Below are 19317 nucleotides of genomic sequence, written 5' to 3'. Positions count from 1 at the left end.
AGGACTAAGTTCTTGTTTTAACCCGATCACTCATCTGGAAATATAAAGATCAGAACAAGCATCAGATGCAAGTCTGAGGGTGTACCTCCTTAGATGTATCATCTATGAGAGTTTGGCCACCATAGCTTTATTGTTATTTAAAAATTAGCCTGCTCCAAAATATTGACTTGGTTACTCAACCCAGAAGTCTCTGACAAGACTTCAGCTCCATTAGTTTTAAAAGAAGTAGAAATAGGTATCACTTGGACTTCTATGGCAAAATCAATATATTAAATGACTAAGAATTACTGTGAGCAATGAGCTCACTAAAAGATACTCCCCACCTCCCATATGGTTATAATGGCAAAGTCCATGTTTTGCTCTGGGAGACCCATAATAAATGTCACATCAAAAAGTAAAAAAAATGAGGTGGTGCACAATGACATTATGTAAAGAATCTGTGAAATTCTCATTAAATTTTATTTAGTGATATAGGAGGAGTTGTGGATAAGAGATGGGTACCCTTCAATATTATAGAAAGAATGGCTGTGTCCATGTTTTTCTTTGGGAACCACAAAACATGTGTCCCATCAAGAAGAAAAATAGGAGGTTACAATGGCACTATCTAACAAAGATTCTGTAAAAGTCTCATTTAATTTCATGCAGTGTTAAAAGAGGAATTGAGGATAAGAGATGACTACCCAAAAGCAAAACAGATGGATGTACATGCTGATCACTATGGGGGGATTAATGATCTTTGGTTTACTCTAAATAGTGTCATGTTTAATAAATTGTAGGAGTTGCAAGGCCATTCATCAAGATCAGAAACTGATACTGTGAAATCACTTATTTTCACTGAGGTTTAATTATACCCCCGTTTAAAAAGTGGGAGGGTATATAGTGGTAGGGGTGTCTGTCCCTCTGTCTGCCACCTGTTCCACTTTGAGGTACACATCTCTTATCCACAACTCCTATACTACTTGCATTTCCAAGAATATCATGGAAATGTCTTGTAACCCCATCAAATCAAAAACTGATGCATCTCTGTTTAATCAAATTGTGTACCAAAAGGTATACTGGAGTTAGACCAAAACTGTAGGAGGAGTAACAATCCGAAAAAAAATTTCAGCAGACAACAAATTCATCATGAAAGCTCTTCTGCTTTCTGACCTGTAGAGAAAAAATATAGGCCAAATACAGCAGCAAAAATATAGGCCAAATACAGCAGCAAAAATATAGGCCAAATACAGCAGCAGAAGCAAGCCTGGTATGTATTCTTTGATGTATCATCCATGCAAATTTGGTCTACCAATACATATAGGGCTTGTAACTACTTGGAATTCAAACCTGCTCCAAAAATTTTAACCTGCTCATAATACTTTAACCTAGTCATCCTTAAGCTGAAAATGCAGCATCTGAAATCTGACAGGTACAAAGTAACATGCTAGAAGCATCATTCACACAATAAGGAGTGTAAGAGTACATGTACAGTACTTCGAAAGAAATCTACTCCCAATACTGTAAATCACTTTTTATTCGCGAGAACTTTTATTTCGCGTTATTACGCGAGACAGTATGCTCGCGAAAATTTGATACTCGCGTATAATAGTATTCCTTAAGATTATATAGAGCAATAACCACAATTCGTGAAAATTTTGTCTCGCTTATCAAGAGTCAATGATTATCTCGCGAAAATAAGGTGTCGCGAAAATTTAGTGATCTACAGTACTTTAACCTGGGGTGAAGACACTAAGGGTTTTCTCTCCAAACTTCATTAAGGTGGGCTAACAAGATAAAACAATTATGTTGCTTTTTGTATTAGATAACTTATTAGATGATACATAGACAGTCATGTGTGGATGAACTCCTTTGTTACATGTAAAATTAAAAAAAGGAAACATGAACTAAGTTTCTTAATCCATTTATTTATGATGAAACCACAAATATACTATCAACAGTTGAGCAACAGAAATGGTTTAATAAACAATGTCCTCCAGTTTAGCACTATAGTTTTGTAGCACATAAATAGCAACATATAGTAGAGATAAATTCATCTCAGAAATATACATTTCAGAATGTCTTTATGAAAGAATAGAATGAAAACTGAATTTATCTAAAATTTGTTTGATTTAATATTACTTAATTTGCAAGAAACATTGAAATGTAAGAGGTTTATGAGTGGTTCTGGTACTATCAACATTTTGTGTAGGCTTTGCGGCTTATCTATGACCACTGCCATTGAATAAGACACCAACATTTGGCAACCCATGTGTACATGGCACAAAATTCAACAATACATATGAATACAATAGATGCCTGGGTAAAATATAACAGAGCTTGTATCAGTATACATCAGAAAAAATGTCTTAAGATCAACTAAAATACCTTTTTAAACTTGATTACTGCACATTTATGTCTGAGAAAATTTGTTCACATTGATAACAGGGATAAATGGGAGGGGGAAGAACTTGGTTACATACATAATAGGTGACAATACTGTATTATTATCTTAACTACCTTTTTTACTTTAGGGGAGTTTTAACAGAGTTTCTATTATATCAGTGCTTATAAACAATAGTTCTTATATGAACCTAAAAAAAATGTTTGATCATATTTTTTGAGTTTTCTTACTGTACATATGATTTTTTTTAATGACACAACTCAAATTTCACAAGGTCCTTTTCTCTACCACAAGGGTTCAGCATTTATCCAAGAAGAATTGTCTTGTGCAGGCACATACTTTTTTTTTGAGAAAAAAATATCAACGTTGTTCTGAAGGTATAAAACATTTTCTCCCATAACACTTAATGTTTAATCAGTTCCATACAGTGTCTCTATTTTTTGTTTGATTCTCTAACATTAAAACAAATGCCCATGACATATCACATTGTGCTACTTAATATTGGTTTGTTTAGTGGTGCATGCAGTATGAAGTACAAATATGTTATGAAGTTTAGTTAAGGGAGAAAAAGGGTTCCATAAACTGTGCTTGTTAGGTACTGTTTTCTCAAACTCCCTTTCCTTTACTCTGTGTCCATTACTATTAAAGGAAACCTGACTTGGAGAAAAACTGGTACTTATTTGCACAAGTTATGAAACCTATGTGTAATATAGCATTTAAGAGACATGTACAGGCAGCTGAATAACTTGCTAACAAAATTTGAGCTGAAAAGCATAATGGTAGAATTCTTAACAGCACTAGCAAGTTCTAACGTAGGATAAAAAGGCCAGATACATGTAGGTAGGAATTAACAAAATTTAACAACAAGAATTAACTTCCCTTATATCCAAATTTTGATGACAGAAATTTAAGCCGACATATATTTCAGACACTAATAAATACCAACATGCTCACTTAGTTGGACATATTTTGAATATCAAAAAATCCAGGGAAGAAAATTCTAGGTTTGTAAGACTATAGCACAATAATGTACTTTGTGACAAAGTTAGAGAAAAGAATAAGACATTCTTTTAAAGAACAAATACTGCGAGATGAGACACCCTAACATCAACAATAACAAGACTTGAACAGTTAATGAGTCAGTGTTCTGTGTAGAAGATCCATTAGGTTTTCCTTCTGTTGAGCCGATACAGAGAATTTTAATGCCCAGGCCACCACTCGCTCAGCAAACCAGTTCACCTCGTCTTGTTTAAGCTGTGTCTGACTGACGTTCAGGAGTAGCTTCACCGAGTCTAATGGATTGGGAAATGGGACCTGAAAATAACAATTAAAATATAAAGCAACTTCATTACAAAAATATTCATAGATACTGTTGGCCCTCTAAAAAACTTTTTTTTTTTAATATATAAAGTAAAGTATCATGCATTGATGCAAATATCTGGCAAACGGAATGTATTTTCTTGAAGCATGATCAACATTTAATGAGCTCATACTTTTTACAGAGCAAATCATCTTAGATTTATAGTCTTATATAGTAAATTACTTTGAAAAATCAATACATACATATGAATAATATGAATGTATTAACTACCGGTGCATAATGATAAGAATTCTATTCAGTTGTTTCAAAAGACAGAGTATTGATGAATGTAAGGAAGTTCCCTCATCAATCATTTTGTTTCCTTGTCAATGTGTACCTGTAGATCCCCCCCTTTCAGTAAGTGTGTACCGCTCACCTGTAGATTGTCTGGTCCCCTTTTAAGTTCATGCATCATGTACTCCTGTTCATCCTTCAGAATAGCCATTGTTACGTAAGGCATTGAGTATTTTTGATCAGCAGACATATTGTACCATTCATCAGGCACATTGATGTATTTTGCAGGATTAATGAGGTTAGTTAGGTTAGCTTTCCCAGAATGCTCTGCTCCAAGATGGGGCTCATCTTCCCACAATACCTTGCGAGATTTGTTCAGCACCTCACATGATACACAGATGTCAAATGAGTTTTCAGTGTTTGAGTCATGTGAACCATGAGCAGGACACAGGTGCTCTCTTGTAGTAGAATTCAGAGACTGAGATTCTGATGAAAAAGATCTGGAGAAATGGGTCTGGTTATGACTGTGGTGATGAAAATGAGATAAAACATCCTCTGAGACTCCAGGGAGGAGATGTAGAGGTTCACTGTGATGCCTCTTTTTCATAACAGCACTGTGACAATGAGACTGTCTAGGGAACCCCCCAGGTAGAATATCCCTCTCCTCATGTCCATGTGTAAAGTCTCCTCCAGCCTTTGTTTCACTGTGAATGTCTGTCTGGCTGGATGAGAGAGAGTTTGGCTTCTGAGCCAACAGAAGTTGAGATATAGCCTTGTGAATGTAGCCCAGGGTTTCCATCAGAGCATATCTTTTCCCCTGTATGTCCCACAGGAGGCCCCGTGATAAGTGACAGAGCTGGGGCAGCTTCAGTTGTGATAGGTCAGTCCTCTCAGTATCACTACACTGTCTCTGGAAATCACTGGCTGTGGTTCCTTTGGGTGACTCCACCACTTCTCCACTTTGTGGTTCATTTTTTTCTATCCTAACATCAACATTACTATCATGTGTAGATGATTCTTTTGTTTCCTTATGTTCACCAGTAGCTGACTGAATGCCCTTTGACTCACTCTCACTGTCTGTGACTTTATCACTCTGTGAACCTGTGGCAGGTTCTCTTGTATCACTTGCAGTATTTTCTTTGTCTGATGATGTAGAAGCTTTGGATTCTTCCTTTTCAGTTTCATTCACAATTTTCTCTTGATTATTTTCTACTCCATCAGAACTGTCACTCTCAGCTTTTTTGACTCCATTCTCCTGTTTCACAGTTTGACTGGAATCTACTGGTGTTATCTCTGACTTAGCAGAACTAGTATCCTCTTCTGTCATTTGTTGACCATTTTCCTCTCCTCTGTGTATGCCTGAAGCCTGCTGCTGATTAAGAGAGTTAAGAATTGCCAAATAATAATAAGCCCTAAGGCAGTCCAACTCTCTACACCTCAAGCCTCCACATGACACAGAGTCTTCATCTTTAATCTCTGTTAAGTAGCGTTTGATGGTATGCACTTTTGCAGCTCCGTCATAATTACTTTTGTTCTCCATACTGATGACTACTCTCATGGCTGTGATTTCTTGCTGTAGCTTCAACATGTACTTTGGTCCTAAAACACCAAAACACTTGTAAATGACAACAGATCTATTTCAGACTTTATTACCTAAAACATTCTTGTATGGTATCTTAAAGATAATGTGAGTTTAACAATTCCTTTAACATTCGAGAGCTGTCCAATGTATTATGAGGTAAAATAAAGTCTATTGATTATACATGTATTGACAAATATTGTTGTCTCTTAATACTGATGCTGTAATTAATGGATTACTATTAAGATAAACACTTCCAAATACAACCATTTACTAAAAATATCTCTTTGATTATAAGCTTTATTACCGAGAGGAAGAAACAATCTGATGACTGTTTCCATGACGACGTAATGTCCAGCTTCTTGTAGGCTGCTGATGGCGTGGATAAGATGGGAGATGGCGGTGGGTGTCTCCGACATCAGGAAGGACAGCATACACAGGACCAGGTCAACGCTGATCTGGATCAACAACTACAACAACAACAACATAGACATCAGTATACATACACAACTAAAACAACAACAACATAGACATCAGTATACATACACAACTAAAACAACAACAACAAAGACATCAGTATACACAAGACCAGGTCTACACTGATCTGTATCAACAACTAAAACAACAACAACATAGACATCAGTATACATACACAACTAAAACAACAACAACATAGACATCAGTTTATATAAAAAATTTAACAACAACAACATACAACTAAAACAACAGCAACAACACATAAGTCAGTATTTATACAGAACTATAACAACAACAGATCATTCGACTCATCCAATATTGTTTATGGTTCTTCATCACTCATACATTTTTGCTTAGGGCTTATCAATTTCCTCACAAAATCTAATTTTTTTTTTAATAAAAAAAGGACATAATCTCAGCATATCTTATAAGGAATAATTTTTGACATATATGCCATTTTAACTTGATAAAGGTATTCAAAGAAAAAATAAGCATTTATCCCAGTAACAGAGTTATCTTTCTTACCTAAGGATCAATGAACCTTAAGATTAAATACAAAGAGCGGAGTAGTGGTCAGTCCACTTCTCACAAAATGTGATCTGGATTCGATCTCCAAATGGTGAGATGGGCAGGTACATGTGTGAGAGAGTATAGGATCCCTCACACTGACGAAAGACTTCTATCCAAACTAAAAACCCCATATATATGGAAACAAAAAGACTATTGAGAAGGACTAATACTTATATGTTATAAACCTTGTTAATTATATCATATATAACCTTAGCTTTATTTCAGAACATCAGATTAACAACACAAAGAGGGGAATAAAAAGCCTGACTATTTTAACTTCTCAATCAACCCTCTTTATATGAGGTGAACTAACCAGTTCAAGAAAGTCAACATAAATTCAAAGCTATATATTAATCTTATGTGTCAAAACAATACGGTAGAATGACGATTGTATATATTCTACAATTGTGTCAATGTGTCAAAGCAATAAGTAAGTTTGACAACTGTGTCTACAATGTATTCTAACCTGTTATATGACTGAGAAGAAACATCAACATCATCTTTATATAATCTGGTTACTTAACCTAAGGATGACATCCCTGCCATTCACCTTAATCATAACACATGTATAAGCCATCTCAGAAAAATGTTGGCTATCACATCTAGAATCATTTTTTGTGACAGTCACTTAAATCCCTCATCTGCAACTTTCATTGGACGGGAAAAACAAAGGGATTAGAGGAATTGATGACACACAGGATAATAATGTTTTTTATGGGTAATCCCTTATGTAAACAAAATTCAAACAGCCTTATCATAATTACAATATCACCTACTCATTTTAATTCCTGTGATTATTTATGGATGATTGAATAAATTTGCTTTTATCTTGAGGAATTCCAATTTTCATACGTAAAAAACAATATTTTGACTATAAGTTTATTGGCAACTGGATTTAGTTTTATAATCTCAATTTCATCAAGTTATTGAAAATAAACCAAAAAAAAATTCAAATGTATCTCAAATTGTATATTAAGGAATTGGGTTATCTATGAAAACTTTTAACTGGGATAAAAGTTAATCTGACCATTTTTTTTCAATCTTTGATCTATATTGCTTGACAAATCAAATTTTCATGGTGTGTGGTACATCATTTAGACAACTTTTTTGAAAAAAAAGCTGATCTTTAAAGGAATTCTCCTTAAAACACCCTTTGATAAAACACTCCACAAAACTGTCTGACCTAGCCCCAGAGCCCGATTTCCTATTTTAGTATTATCTGCAAAACATCTACCTTACCATTTCCTTTGCATGTTGGATATTGATAAAACTAGCACAATTGTGCCCTTGGTTGAATTATCTTAGTCCTCTAATGTTTTTCTATGATTCTAAATGGAAATCCAAACTGAACTCTGTTTAATCAAAAAGAAAATCAAATAACTACCACATTAATAAATGGTTGAGAGAATTATAGGCTAAAATGTTTTAGCCTAAATGCTATGTACAAATAAGCAACCCTTTAGGACCTGTTCCAGGTTATTTTTCACCTGCAGGATATTAATTAGACATACCTGTAGGATATCTTCCTGGCTCTGCTTGCCAGCCTGTAGAATACTCAGGGATTTGTACATTTCTTCCAGACTCTCCGTATCCATGACGATTCCCAGATTACTGTAAAACACTCGTAAGGTATAATGTGGGAAAGTCAACCCATCGGTTAACCAGGGTTTCCATGGTGACAAAGTGTCCCTGTCTTTATTGTCAAGGATAAAATCTGAAATATACAAAAGGGTCGCATCATTCATACTTGTGTTAAAAAGCCTATATCCATATGGATTTTGTTTGTTTACTTGTTTATTAGTTAATGATGCATTTTAATTCCTACAGATTCTGCTTCTACTTGCATTAAATACACTTTTTTTTATTCCTTTAAGATGTAAATTGGTAAAAGTACATATATGACGTGTCTAACAAAACATCTTCTTTTTGAACTTCATTTAAAACAATTTCATAAAAGAGCTAGAGATCATTAAACTCGTTTTTATAATATTGATGGCATTAGTTCTCTTTGATATATCATACATCAGTATCAGTTTTATAAATGTCACTCAGAACTTCAAATCAATCTTCAGTGAAATATAATGAAATCATTCCTGTTATATATTCCCTATTGATTTATCATTCCTTTCTATACCTGGTAAGAAGAGTTTTGAGTCAGTCTGCCAGTTTGAGAATTTGTCTTTTTCTATGTTTAGGATTTCTGGATGATGGTTTTGGATTGCCTTGGCAACCAATTCATGCATACCACTGACTGCAATTAATGCCTATTGGAAAAAAAACCAAAGAAAAGAGTAAATTACAGAGACGAGTCAATGACCTATGCTATATTACTGCTATTAAACAGAAGGAAGGATTAATTTTTTTATCCCAAATTACACAGTTATTCTCTAATATCAAATAACCATTATCTTTTTATCTCCCCTGTTTGCAGCTTATAGTTAGGGATGCACAAACTTGGCTTAATAATTCAAAAGTTTTTAAAAAAAAAAACATACTCAAATAATTCTGCTTCCCATGAATAAAGCAAAGATACATGGATGTGCAGATAATCTTAGCAAAATAACATTATTATCCCAAGCCTACACAGAATGAGGGTGAACTTGATCTCACTGTACTGACTCAGATGACAACACTGACTAGTTTGACACACTAAGCTAAGGCATAGATCAAGATATTATCGTAGCCTGTAAATAATAAAATTACCGTAATATGAAAGAAAGGTTATCTGACTAAGACATATTTTATATTCCAGTTGAATTGCTAATAAGCCATGGACTTTTTATAAAGCTGTGGAATGGTACATCTCTACTGTTACATACCAGGTACTAGAATGATAGGCACTTGAGTCCTATAAAATCCTAAAGGTTCAAGGATATCCACTTCACTAAAAGTATAGTGATATCTGTAGATATATTATCCCTACTCTTTGAAAAAAAGTATAGGCTTTTTCCTTACAATTTAATTTAATGCATGTCAAATGTTAAAATCTTTGTCAGTAACTTGGTAGTTTACTGAAAAGAAGCCACATTTTTACAAACAGACAAACAAAGCAGGATGTAAAGGCAAAAGCTACAAGAGACACTCAGGAAACTGGGACATGAATAGATTGATCAATTAAAGATGCAATATCTTTTTCTGTCTGGATTGATTGAACAAACTGCAGAATAATCTCTGAAGCATTAATATAAAGCACACAATGCAAATCCCACTGTCTTCTCTATCTGTCTCAGACAATAGAGAGCTCTTAGCCTGGACACTTCAGACCTCTACAGATCGTAACTGTAACTTTATAGCATAATGGTCTCTGAAAGGCTACAGCTTTACAATATAGTCTCATGAGATTGTCTGTGATGTAAAATTTGAAGAAATCAAAATCAGGAAAATCCATTAAAAGTAGGAGGAAACAAATGAAGATTCATAGAAACAGAGACAATGGGATTGGGATTTTCTGCTAGTGACAACAAATCATTATTAAGAACAAAAAGTTAACGTTTAGTATCTAATTCGGGCTTTTTTCTCTCTGTAACCTTGACCTTGTGTAAATAACCTTTGGTGAGGTTTTAATAACAAGATACATGTCAAACAAGAACAATCACTTTGGAAACAATTAGGTGAAAACCATTCCAATAGCACTTAGAATCTAAGAAATTCCTTAATATTACCTACTAGATATTTGAATATTTTTGTCCTTGATCATCATGCGTATTTGCTTCCATTATTGATTTTACTTCATCCCTTACGTCATTATTTTTAAATTTTCCCAATTTACAAATAAAATTATTTAATAATTTACAGAGTTAAAAATGAGATTAAATGTTCAATAATTAACGCACTTAAGACAGAGATATCATAATATAAAGATAAAAGAGCTACAGAAATATTTTACTCAGAAATATACATTTTAACTAAGGTATCTCAAAATATCAATATATTGAATACCATGGCTATAAATAAGTCTCAGTTTTTTCTCTGAGTAATTAATTCTACTTATCTTGAACCCTTGGATTTCTTGGAAGTTTTTTTTACTAGCCCCATCAGATTCATGATAATGAGGTTTGACTAAATTTTAAAAGTTCAATAAGATGTACATAATGAAAATAATGTCTTCCAGGCCTCATCTCTCTCTGACACATTCAGGGTCTGAAGGTTTATTTCCTGATATCTACACAGAATTGACAGTTAAATGGATTCTCATGCATGTCTTATGCCTAAATCAATCAATTTAAAAACCTTAAAACAATTTCTTTTGACAGTTGATGTCTCACCTGAAATGCTTTTTGCTCTTTCAGATATGTGTAGGCTTGACTCCATTCCCACTTTAACAAGAACTGTTGCAGCAGTTTATGGGCATATGCCATCCCTGACTGCTTTTCGTTGGCAATCATGGAAATTCGGGCAGCAGTATGAAGGCTGGCGGTGCAGTTGTATCTTCTGGCCAACAAAACCGCAGCATTCTGAACCTGCTGCATGGCAAGGTGGCTAAAAGAAAAATAAAATTAATTGCAAAAGTTCAGCAAAAGATTGCGTAATTCTGAAGAGATTTTCAAGAAATGAACTTAATTTGGTTCACTATAATTCAATTTTGTTTAAACCATAGACAGTTATTGAATAATTAAATTAAATTTTCTTATAAAAAGCAACAAAGTTTATTTTGAACAAAAGTATTTCTTCTCAGTGGCGCTCTATTCCTAGATCTGAATTCTTTTGAACAGAACCAACCATTTAGCCGCTTGCTCGAAATTTCCGTCTTTTGTAAGTTGGTGCGCCCACAGTGTGTATAGATCTTCTAAAACTGGGTCGATAGGTGACAGTCGGACCTTGGCCAGAGCAATGGCTTCTCTGAAAAAAAAAGAAAAAATGTCATTAGTCAATCTCCAACCGAGCAATCAAAGGGAAACAGGGCTTCAAATGTTATCTGAAAAATCGGCACTCAAACCCCAGGCAATGAGGATGCATAAATAAATAAAAAAGATTTACTTGCATCAATATGCACAATAAATGTCAGTGTGATCTGTTGATGTATGATTAACTAACACCATATAAAGGTTTTTGATGTAAGGAAAATCATAAAATTTCGTATTTTCTGGGTTTCACATGCCCGATTATTTTTTGTTAAAGAGATCAAGAGATATATGTCATATTTATAAACTGAATTTCTGACTCACAATGAATTATAAAACAGAATTAAGGAACCAATTTCACAGAGGGAAGTTCCGTCAAATCAACCTTTATGATCAAAGAAAATTTGCTGTTTGTATACTATGGTCCTTAATCTTCCCTAACATGAGTTTTTTGTGCATAATGATGCCTTAATAACCCAGATTTGTTGGCACCTGTAATTTATTGATGTTTGCTCTATATTCATAGATGCATGACTTTTAATTGGAATTAAAACTGGGCTAAGCCAACAAAATACAGGTAAATGCATGATCTAGTTTCCTGCTCCAGGATTTGAATTCTCCGGATTTTTCCCTGAGGATATCATTTACCTGTTAATTTTTTGAAAGAACAATCAGTTTAAAAATTCTAAAATAAATACAAGGTCAGCTAAACAAACAATTTGCAAACAGTTGCATTGCTTTTCTCTCATATATTGTGAATTAAAATTAAATAAAAACACTTGTACACATGAGATTAACCAGAATATCTATATGGTAATAAAGAGAATTTTTATAACAAACAAACAAATATAACAAACATTTGTGAAAACAAAACATTAAACATCCATTAATCCTATCAAAGAACATGGCATTATTATCCATTCCTGGCATGTTCAAATGTTACTGGTACTTTCTTGAAATACAATGTTATATTTATCGGAAGAAATTTATGAAATTCCCTCTCCAAGTTTATCAAATTTATATTAAAGAGAGTAATTTATACTTAATTTAATTGTATTAGAGATTTTTGGGTTTCCTTGTGCACAGGTAACATACACTGATGGGAAAGTTTATCTTGCATGGTTTACTTTTTATTCTTACATCATTTTTTTTAAAACAAAAATGTTTTATTGAATATATCCCATATTTCTAAGGCTTTACATCTCTTTGAAACAAAAAAAAAAACCTCTGAACAACATATTAGGGGGCCTATTTGACACAATATATACTGTAAATCACTTTTTATTCACAAAAAACAATTACGCGAGAGGGTCAAAATTTTTCTCGCGTATAATAGAATTCCTTAAGATTATATAGAGCAACAAACACAATTCGTGAATATTTTGTCTCGCTGATAAAGAGTCAATGACTATCTCGCGAAAATAAGGTGTCACGAAAATTAAGTGATCTACAGTAGTATGCAATTTCCCACAAAAAACAATTTTCATTTTTCTTCTTCATTAAAATTAATGGTCAAAGTGTTCTACAAACTCATTAGAAGACCAATAAAATGCCATGCTATGACAGAATGTCAATGTAAGCTTGTTCAAGACAATGTTTCTTTGACTAAACAGTCAATGCATCATGACGTTGGTTCCTACGTCAGCACTTAATCAATACAAAAGGAAATCTTCAAATTATTTTGACAGAGTGCACTTTACTTTTTTCAAGGATATGAAACTTTTTACAGCTTAAATAGACACTATTGTTTATTTCTTACAGGGGAAATTCCAAACTGAACATTCTATTTAAATTAATTATCAACAAGTATGCTTTTTGGGTTTTCAAGCTATTTTACAAAGGGGATCACCTTAATGCAGAAGTTAAATTTCTCAAATGGAAGTCACTCAAACTCTATAGCTGCAGATCTGTAGCTCACTGGTCTGAAAAAAATGGGATGACCAGAGAGCTACAGTGCCATCCTTAGAAAATTGTATATCTATTGCACTTAAAAAGTTTCACTCATTTTATGATTATTTTCTCCACATCCTTACCTCAAAAGCTCAATTTCAAAATATTCCTTTGACCCCTTTTATTCAATATCAGCATGAAGCCCATATGACCGAATTATCTTGACATCCAAAATGACAGTGTATGCAAAAATTTCAATGATTTCCATTTCAGGTCCAAGAGGGCTATTTACAATGGTCTTAAGGAAAGTTTTGTTGTGGAAATAGTACAAGAATATGTAAGTAATATTTTGAGATGGCAGTTTGAAAAATGTGGAGAAATCAATCAAGAAAGAAGGTCAGGAGGTAAAAAATATTGAAACCTAAATAAGTTGTTTTCACAAAAAATGTACTGGTATGTGTGACATATTAAAGCCCTAGCTCCAGTCGTTCAGAAAAACAAAGGTTAATTTTTTTTAAAAGTAGGTCAAACTCCAGGGTCAAGATCAAAAGGTAAATAATGATGGTACCTTAAGAAAGGTCTGGTCTCATGAAATTCAAATGAAAATACATTGCTTGCTCCTTTTTTTTTTGATTTAAAAGTTGTGGCAAAGATTAAAGTTTGGTAAAAATTCTATAAATTTAAAGTAGGTGGCACTATAAGTTAAGAGGTCAAATACTGTAAAATCACATATTTTGGTGGGGTCAAATTTTCGTGGTTGGAGAAAAAACTCTTGGTTCAGGAGGATTTGAATTCGTGGATGAATTTCTTAGTAGTTATGAATGTAACATTTTACATTTCATGGTGGACATGAATTAGTGGGTCTATTTATACCTCAAAAACAGCAAAAATTAAACTCCCACAAAAATTTGTGATTTCACAGTATTTTGATCCTGTCACAAGAAATAAACTTGTGATATATTAAAGCTCTAGCACCAACCATTACAAAATTACTGAGAAAGTAAAAATTTTTGCAGCCAAACAGATGGATGAACAATCCAAAAATTCTGTATATGCCTTTGAATTTTCAATTACAGGGGCATGAAAATCAATTTATAACATTCCAGTAAATAGATTAAATATTTTATGCCATAGTAACCCAGATATAATTTTTTACAACTAACAACTGGAAATACAATTCATATTTTTTTAACTTGTACAGCAGTTCAAATAACTAAACACAGGTATAGTATACTGTATTAGATGGGCTTGGACTTCTAGCTAGAAAGATGTCTTCACTTTTCTTCTTTGGGTAACATTTTTGATAATGACCTCACACATAACCGTCCCTGAGAATGATACTTTAACATTATACAGCATGTTAACCTTTATACAAGAGTTTTAAGTCATTCATCTCAATAATAATACTCATAAAAGTCTGAAAATAAGGAGAATTTACACTCAAAATCTACATCTATGGATAAAATTGATGTAAACCAACTCCCAAAGTGGCAGCTATAGGAAACACATAAAGCTACCAATGCTTGGTCAGATATTTATTTTACTTGTATATCTGGTCCTCATGTCGGAGCCTGAGTAAGTATATTTATAAAGAGCTCAAGGAGAAGTTAAGTAAAAGAAATCCTAATCATTGCTTTATTCCTTGGAGCTCAAAAGTTATTGAATAAAGCTGTCAACATTTATAACTATTACCACTACCCAGAGGTCCATGACCTATATGTGAGAGACCGCACTTAGAAACGTGCCAGTCATAAAAAATAACCATCATTCTGTCAAGTCCCACTCCCACCAATTAATACTCAAAAAAGGGGACAATCTACCTAATTTGTTTTCCAAAAGTGTTCAATTTCCCCCAAAGCATGCTAAAGGTCAAACCCCTGACAGATCTTCCTTACACAATAGAAATTGACAGGCATTCTCTGGTCATAAGCAACAACACAGATCAAGGTTATAGTGAATATAAAAAAGGTCTACAATTGATTGAAAAACTCCTTTAAATTAATGAAAAACATCATATGCATTGTTAATTTTTCATGATATTTAATGATTAAAGCACATTGTATTATACTCCACCCCCATTCTGAGTTTGTGAAGGATAACAAATGGTGGTAAAATCAATGCGAAAATGTTGTCCAAGTTCATGAAAAGTTTACGCAAATGAGATACGCAACACATTTTTTATATTTATGAAATTCAAATGTATGTCCCATTACTAGCAAGCCTCAAAGTTATGAGCATGGCATATTTCTATACCTTTCAAACCATGATACATTATTGGCACCACTTAAGACTATCTTGTATCAAATACCTAAAAACAACATACAATGTAATTATTACATGCATTTCTTAACATTCCTTCGAATGACCTTCACAACTTTAAGGGCACCTGTTTATTAACATTAAGTCACACATACAGGGATCTCAGGCCTGCACCTACTTAAATAGGCGGTGTCTTTTGAACAGGTCGATGGCGCTGTAGACCTTGTGGGAGGCCAGGAGATAGGTGGCGGCCTTGTGGTACTGCCCCTCCTGCTCTAGCTGGGTGGCGTAGTCCTCACACACTGTCATCCACGTATCAAAGGCAGCTGCAATGAGAAAACTGTGTTAAACAGGGAGAAATGGAACACCCATGAGAAAATTCCAACACAAAATCTTTTTGGATCTTTTGTGTTGGATTTCTAAGTGCTTGCAAAAACCACCATGCTGCAACACAATGAGAGAGTCTTTCTTTCTGGCTGCCAAGTTTAATTTCCTATTCATTTTTTTTTAACAACTTCTCAACAACAGACCATGTGCCTTTACATTATAGATATTCTATACAATCTTAAGCAATAGCTCTTCTCTGGAAAGCTATAATTCATCAAATGTATTTTATGAAACCATTTACTTTGGCATAATTCATTGATAGATAATGCATTTTGAACATTTCATGTGCTTAGTTCTCCAAGTTGTCAATTTCAATATTAGACAACACAGAGATTTTATTTTTCAGAAAAGTTCTTGTGAAACATTGTAAATCATTGCATCATGTAAACTCTGGCTCAATGTATTTCTTCAGTCTGCATAAGATTGAAAAATTAGCGATTACACATGGAGAACAAATTTTGTAGGTAACTTTCAATTTCAGAAATACATAATGATTGTTGTTCTAAAAATCTTTCACTTTCAGGAATACTTTATGTACAAGTTACCCAATAACTGACTTTCATTTCACGTTTTCAAATTATGGTGCACTTTCGATACAATTCTAAATCTTCTTCCTTACAGGGGGAGGGGGCTTATATCCTGATAATTGAAAAAAGACCTAGGAGTGCATTGATAAAACTGTTACAGTATTTCAAGAATATCTCGAATAAATGTGTTAAACAAGTTCAATTCAATGATATACTAACCCATGGGTGCCATGGCAACCAGCCAATCGGAGAGTTCCTCTCTCTCGCGAGCCTGACGGAGGACGCCATTTATGTTTCCTTTCCAAATCTCCAGCTGGTAGTAGTAATCCATGTTTTCATGGTCTTTGTGGTACTGACCTGTCAATAAATCAAAGGTCAAGGTTAAACAGAGTATGAAGGTCATAAAGTAAATGTCAAGGTAAATCTACAAATTTCAATTCCATTTCCCTAATTGTGACATAAAATAAACATAAAATTTCACCAATTTAGACCAAAAATAACAGATGCTTTTGGTTGTTAAATTATTCTTATCAAACATAATGGAGTAAAGTATTACCTTATAATAGATGTAAAGAAGATACCATAATGGTTTAGACAGAGAATAAATAAATCTCTTTATATAAACACAGGTGAGAAAGATTTAGGTCAGATCAAGTGTTCCTGACAAGTGCACTAGTCCAGAAAATCAGGTTTCACATTCATTTTCTGCCATATAAAATATTCAGATTTAGATTTATACCTCCTTTACATTTCTGACGTTAAAGTGTCCATATTATATTGACATGTTAAATACTGGTAAATTTTCTTCATAGAGTACATTGCCCTCCATAGAACAATCAATAATATTCTTGTCAAACAATTTTTAGGGGTCATAAAAAGAACAAACATGAAATTTGCAATAGAAATTTAAATCTACATGAAGTAATCATGCAAGACCAAGCATTTCTAACCAAGAAATAGAAAATGTTAATGATAGCTGGAGACATTTGGAATTAAGACTTTGTGTATGTCATCTAGACCAGTCATATGGCAGACCAAGTTCTTCATGCAAAAAGTGCAAAGATAAAATCAAGAAGTTCATACACTTTCCCAGACAGGAAAAAAGCTAGGAGAGTTCAGGGACCTCAGGGTACTGTAAGGTCATCAGACCCTTCTCCAGGCTCTCTCAAGATGTCCCACCGAGACAAGACAGGACGAAGCCTTATACAAACACACAGAGAAACAGCAACAATCTGTTGTTCTGGAAATTGATTGCGAAAAAAACTTAAAAATAACAAACAGGCAATCCTGGAACGATTCATCACAAAGCGCACCAAAGAAAAGTTAATTTCCTGGAAATCTGACAGGTTTCAGAGTTTCTGCAGTGAAAACAGTCTGATATGATAAGATTTAAGATATTGATATCAGATTGCAAAGATAGGATGGCAATGACCCTTCAAAGAAGTCATTTGTAAAGTTCAATAATAAGCCCCCTTCTATTTATTTTCTATGTCATTTTGTATTCATCATATGCAGATTTCTCTAAAAGAATATAAAACAATTTGACAGTTGAATACTCAGGTCCCCATATACTCCAGGTACTCATATTAGCCCTTGAGAATCCCTCAGAATATTGGGGGGGGGGGGGAGTGTTAGAGAGGTGGTGTGTCATTTCTTATTTCACGCCACTTTTCAAAGGCTAAGATACAACTTTTGTAGATGGACCTTCATACATCATCCTGTGCTTTTTTTTTAAATTAAAAAAAAAGATTATTGTTTTTTTTACAAATGAAACACAACTCAAGATTCGGAATTAAAACACAATCATGAAGATACATAAAGATGATCATAAAGAAATATTATGTACTCTTTGTGGATATAAATACTCAAGGTTATGTTAAGAATAAACAGAATCTGATATCTTCCTTTGATATCTACATTAATAGTCATTCTAAGTCCTAAAATAAATTTAAATAAACAGACCTTTAAATGACGGTTAACCCACTATCTTCTTTAGAGCACCTCTTAGGTACGTGACAATTAGGGGCAGGTTTTTAAAAAACATTCATATTTACATCATGTTCCATTCATTGCCAGATTTGAAGTTCATTCTCTTAACTAATCATATCATTTAGACACCAAAATATCAAAGCAGGTGTAAATTCATTGGGAAAGTTGATAAAAGGAAAATAAAACTGTCAAAAATTAGACATAAAAATGACATGACATTATGAAAATGAAATAAAAATCAACAAATGATATGCTTAAAATTTAGCATTTAGTCAGACATCATTGCAACACATCTCTCATATTTACATAAGCTCAAGATTGAGAAATAAATGAACATCTAATTGCAATCATTACTTGAACACACCAATATAAACAAAAGTCCTAGAAGCCCAAATAATTTTTGATAGAACCCAAGAGCCAGAAGTCTCAGAAATTAAACAATTTATACAATAAAATGCAGAATAAGTGCAGTGGTGTATCTGACTATCAGAAACTAATTACCTGACTAACGATATTGTAATCAACTGTCCTAAGCCAAATCAGGTGGCATATGTCTAAGGTAATATATAGGTCAAGCTGTGGATTAAGTAGTGGGAACATTTGTAAATCACCCGAGCAAGGTCATCACATACCTTATCAGCTGATCGTCTCTCCGTCGAGTAGTACATGTCAAATATAATGACGATTTAGCTACCCTTTTCTATACACAATTATTAAGTCAGTACAATTAAAATATTGGTACAATCGTCATACAAATTTATCTCATTTTAAGTCTGTTTCAAGAAACAATTAGCAAATCAGAAGTGGCTGATATTTACAAACAA

At 33.6% G+C, this 19317-nt stretch overlaps 1 protein-coding gene across 1 annotated transcript in view; it reads right to left on the bottom strand.

Moving 5' to 3' along the window:
- Window positions 1-3026: 3026 nt before the first annotated feature.
- LOC134239035 (uncharacterized) overlaps window positions 3027-19317 on the bottom strand; it is a 107771-nt gene continuing 91480 nt past the window's right edge. Inside the window, exons 57-65 of the mRNA XM_062721178.1 lie at window positions 16724-16861; window positions 15769-15916; window positions 11320-11439; window positions 10866-11079; window positions 8735-8864; window positions 8112-8314; window positions 5861-6023; window positions 4117-5573; window positions 3027-3694 (exon numbers count right to left, since the gene is read on the bottom strand). Coding sequence (XP_062577162.1) covers window positions 3512-3694; window positions 4117-5573; window positions 5861-6023; window positions 8112-8314; window positions 8735-8864; window positions 10866-11079; window positions 11320-11439; window positions 15769-15916; window positions 16724-16861 — 2756 coding nt within the window. The 3' untranslated portion in view covers window positions 3027-3511. The remainder of the gene's footprint in view (window positions 3695-4116; window positions 5574-5860; window positions 6024-8111; window positions 8315-8734; window positions 8865-10865; window positions 11080-11319; window positions 11440-15768; window positions 15917-16723; window positions 16862-19317) is intronic.

This window comes from Saccostrea cucullata, unplaced genomic scaffold (assembly GCF_032062105.1).
Source record: "Saccostrea cucullata isolate Sc308-1 unplaced genomic scaffold, CSIRO_AGI_Scuc_v1 ctg149, whole genome shotgun sequence".
NCBI lineage: Eukaryota > Metazoa > Mollusca > Bivalvia > Ostreida > Ostreidae > Saccostrea > Saccostrea cuccullata.
Note: the sequence above shows the minus strand (reverse complement) of the source record. Positions and strands in the feature narration are given on the sequence as shown.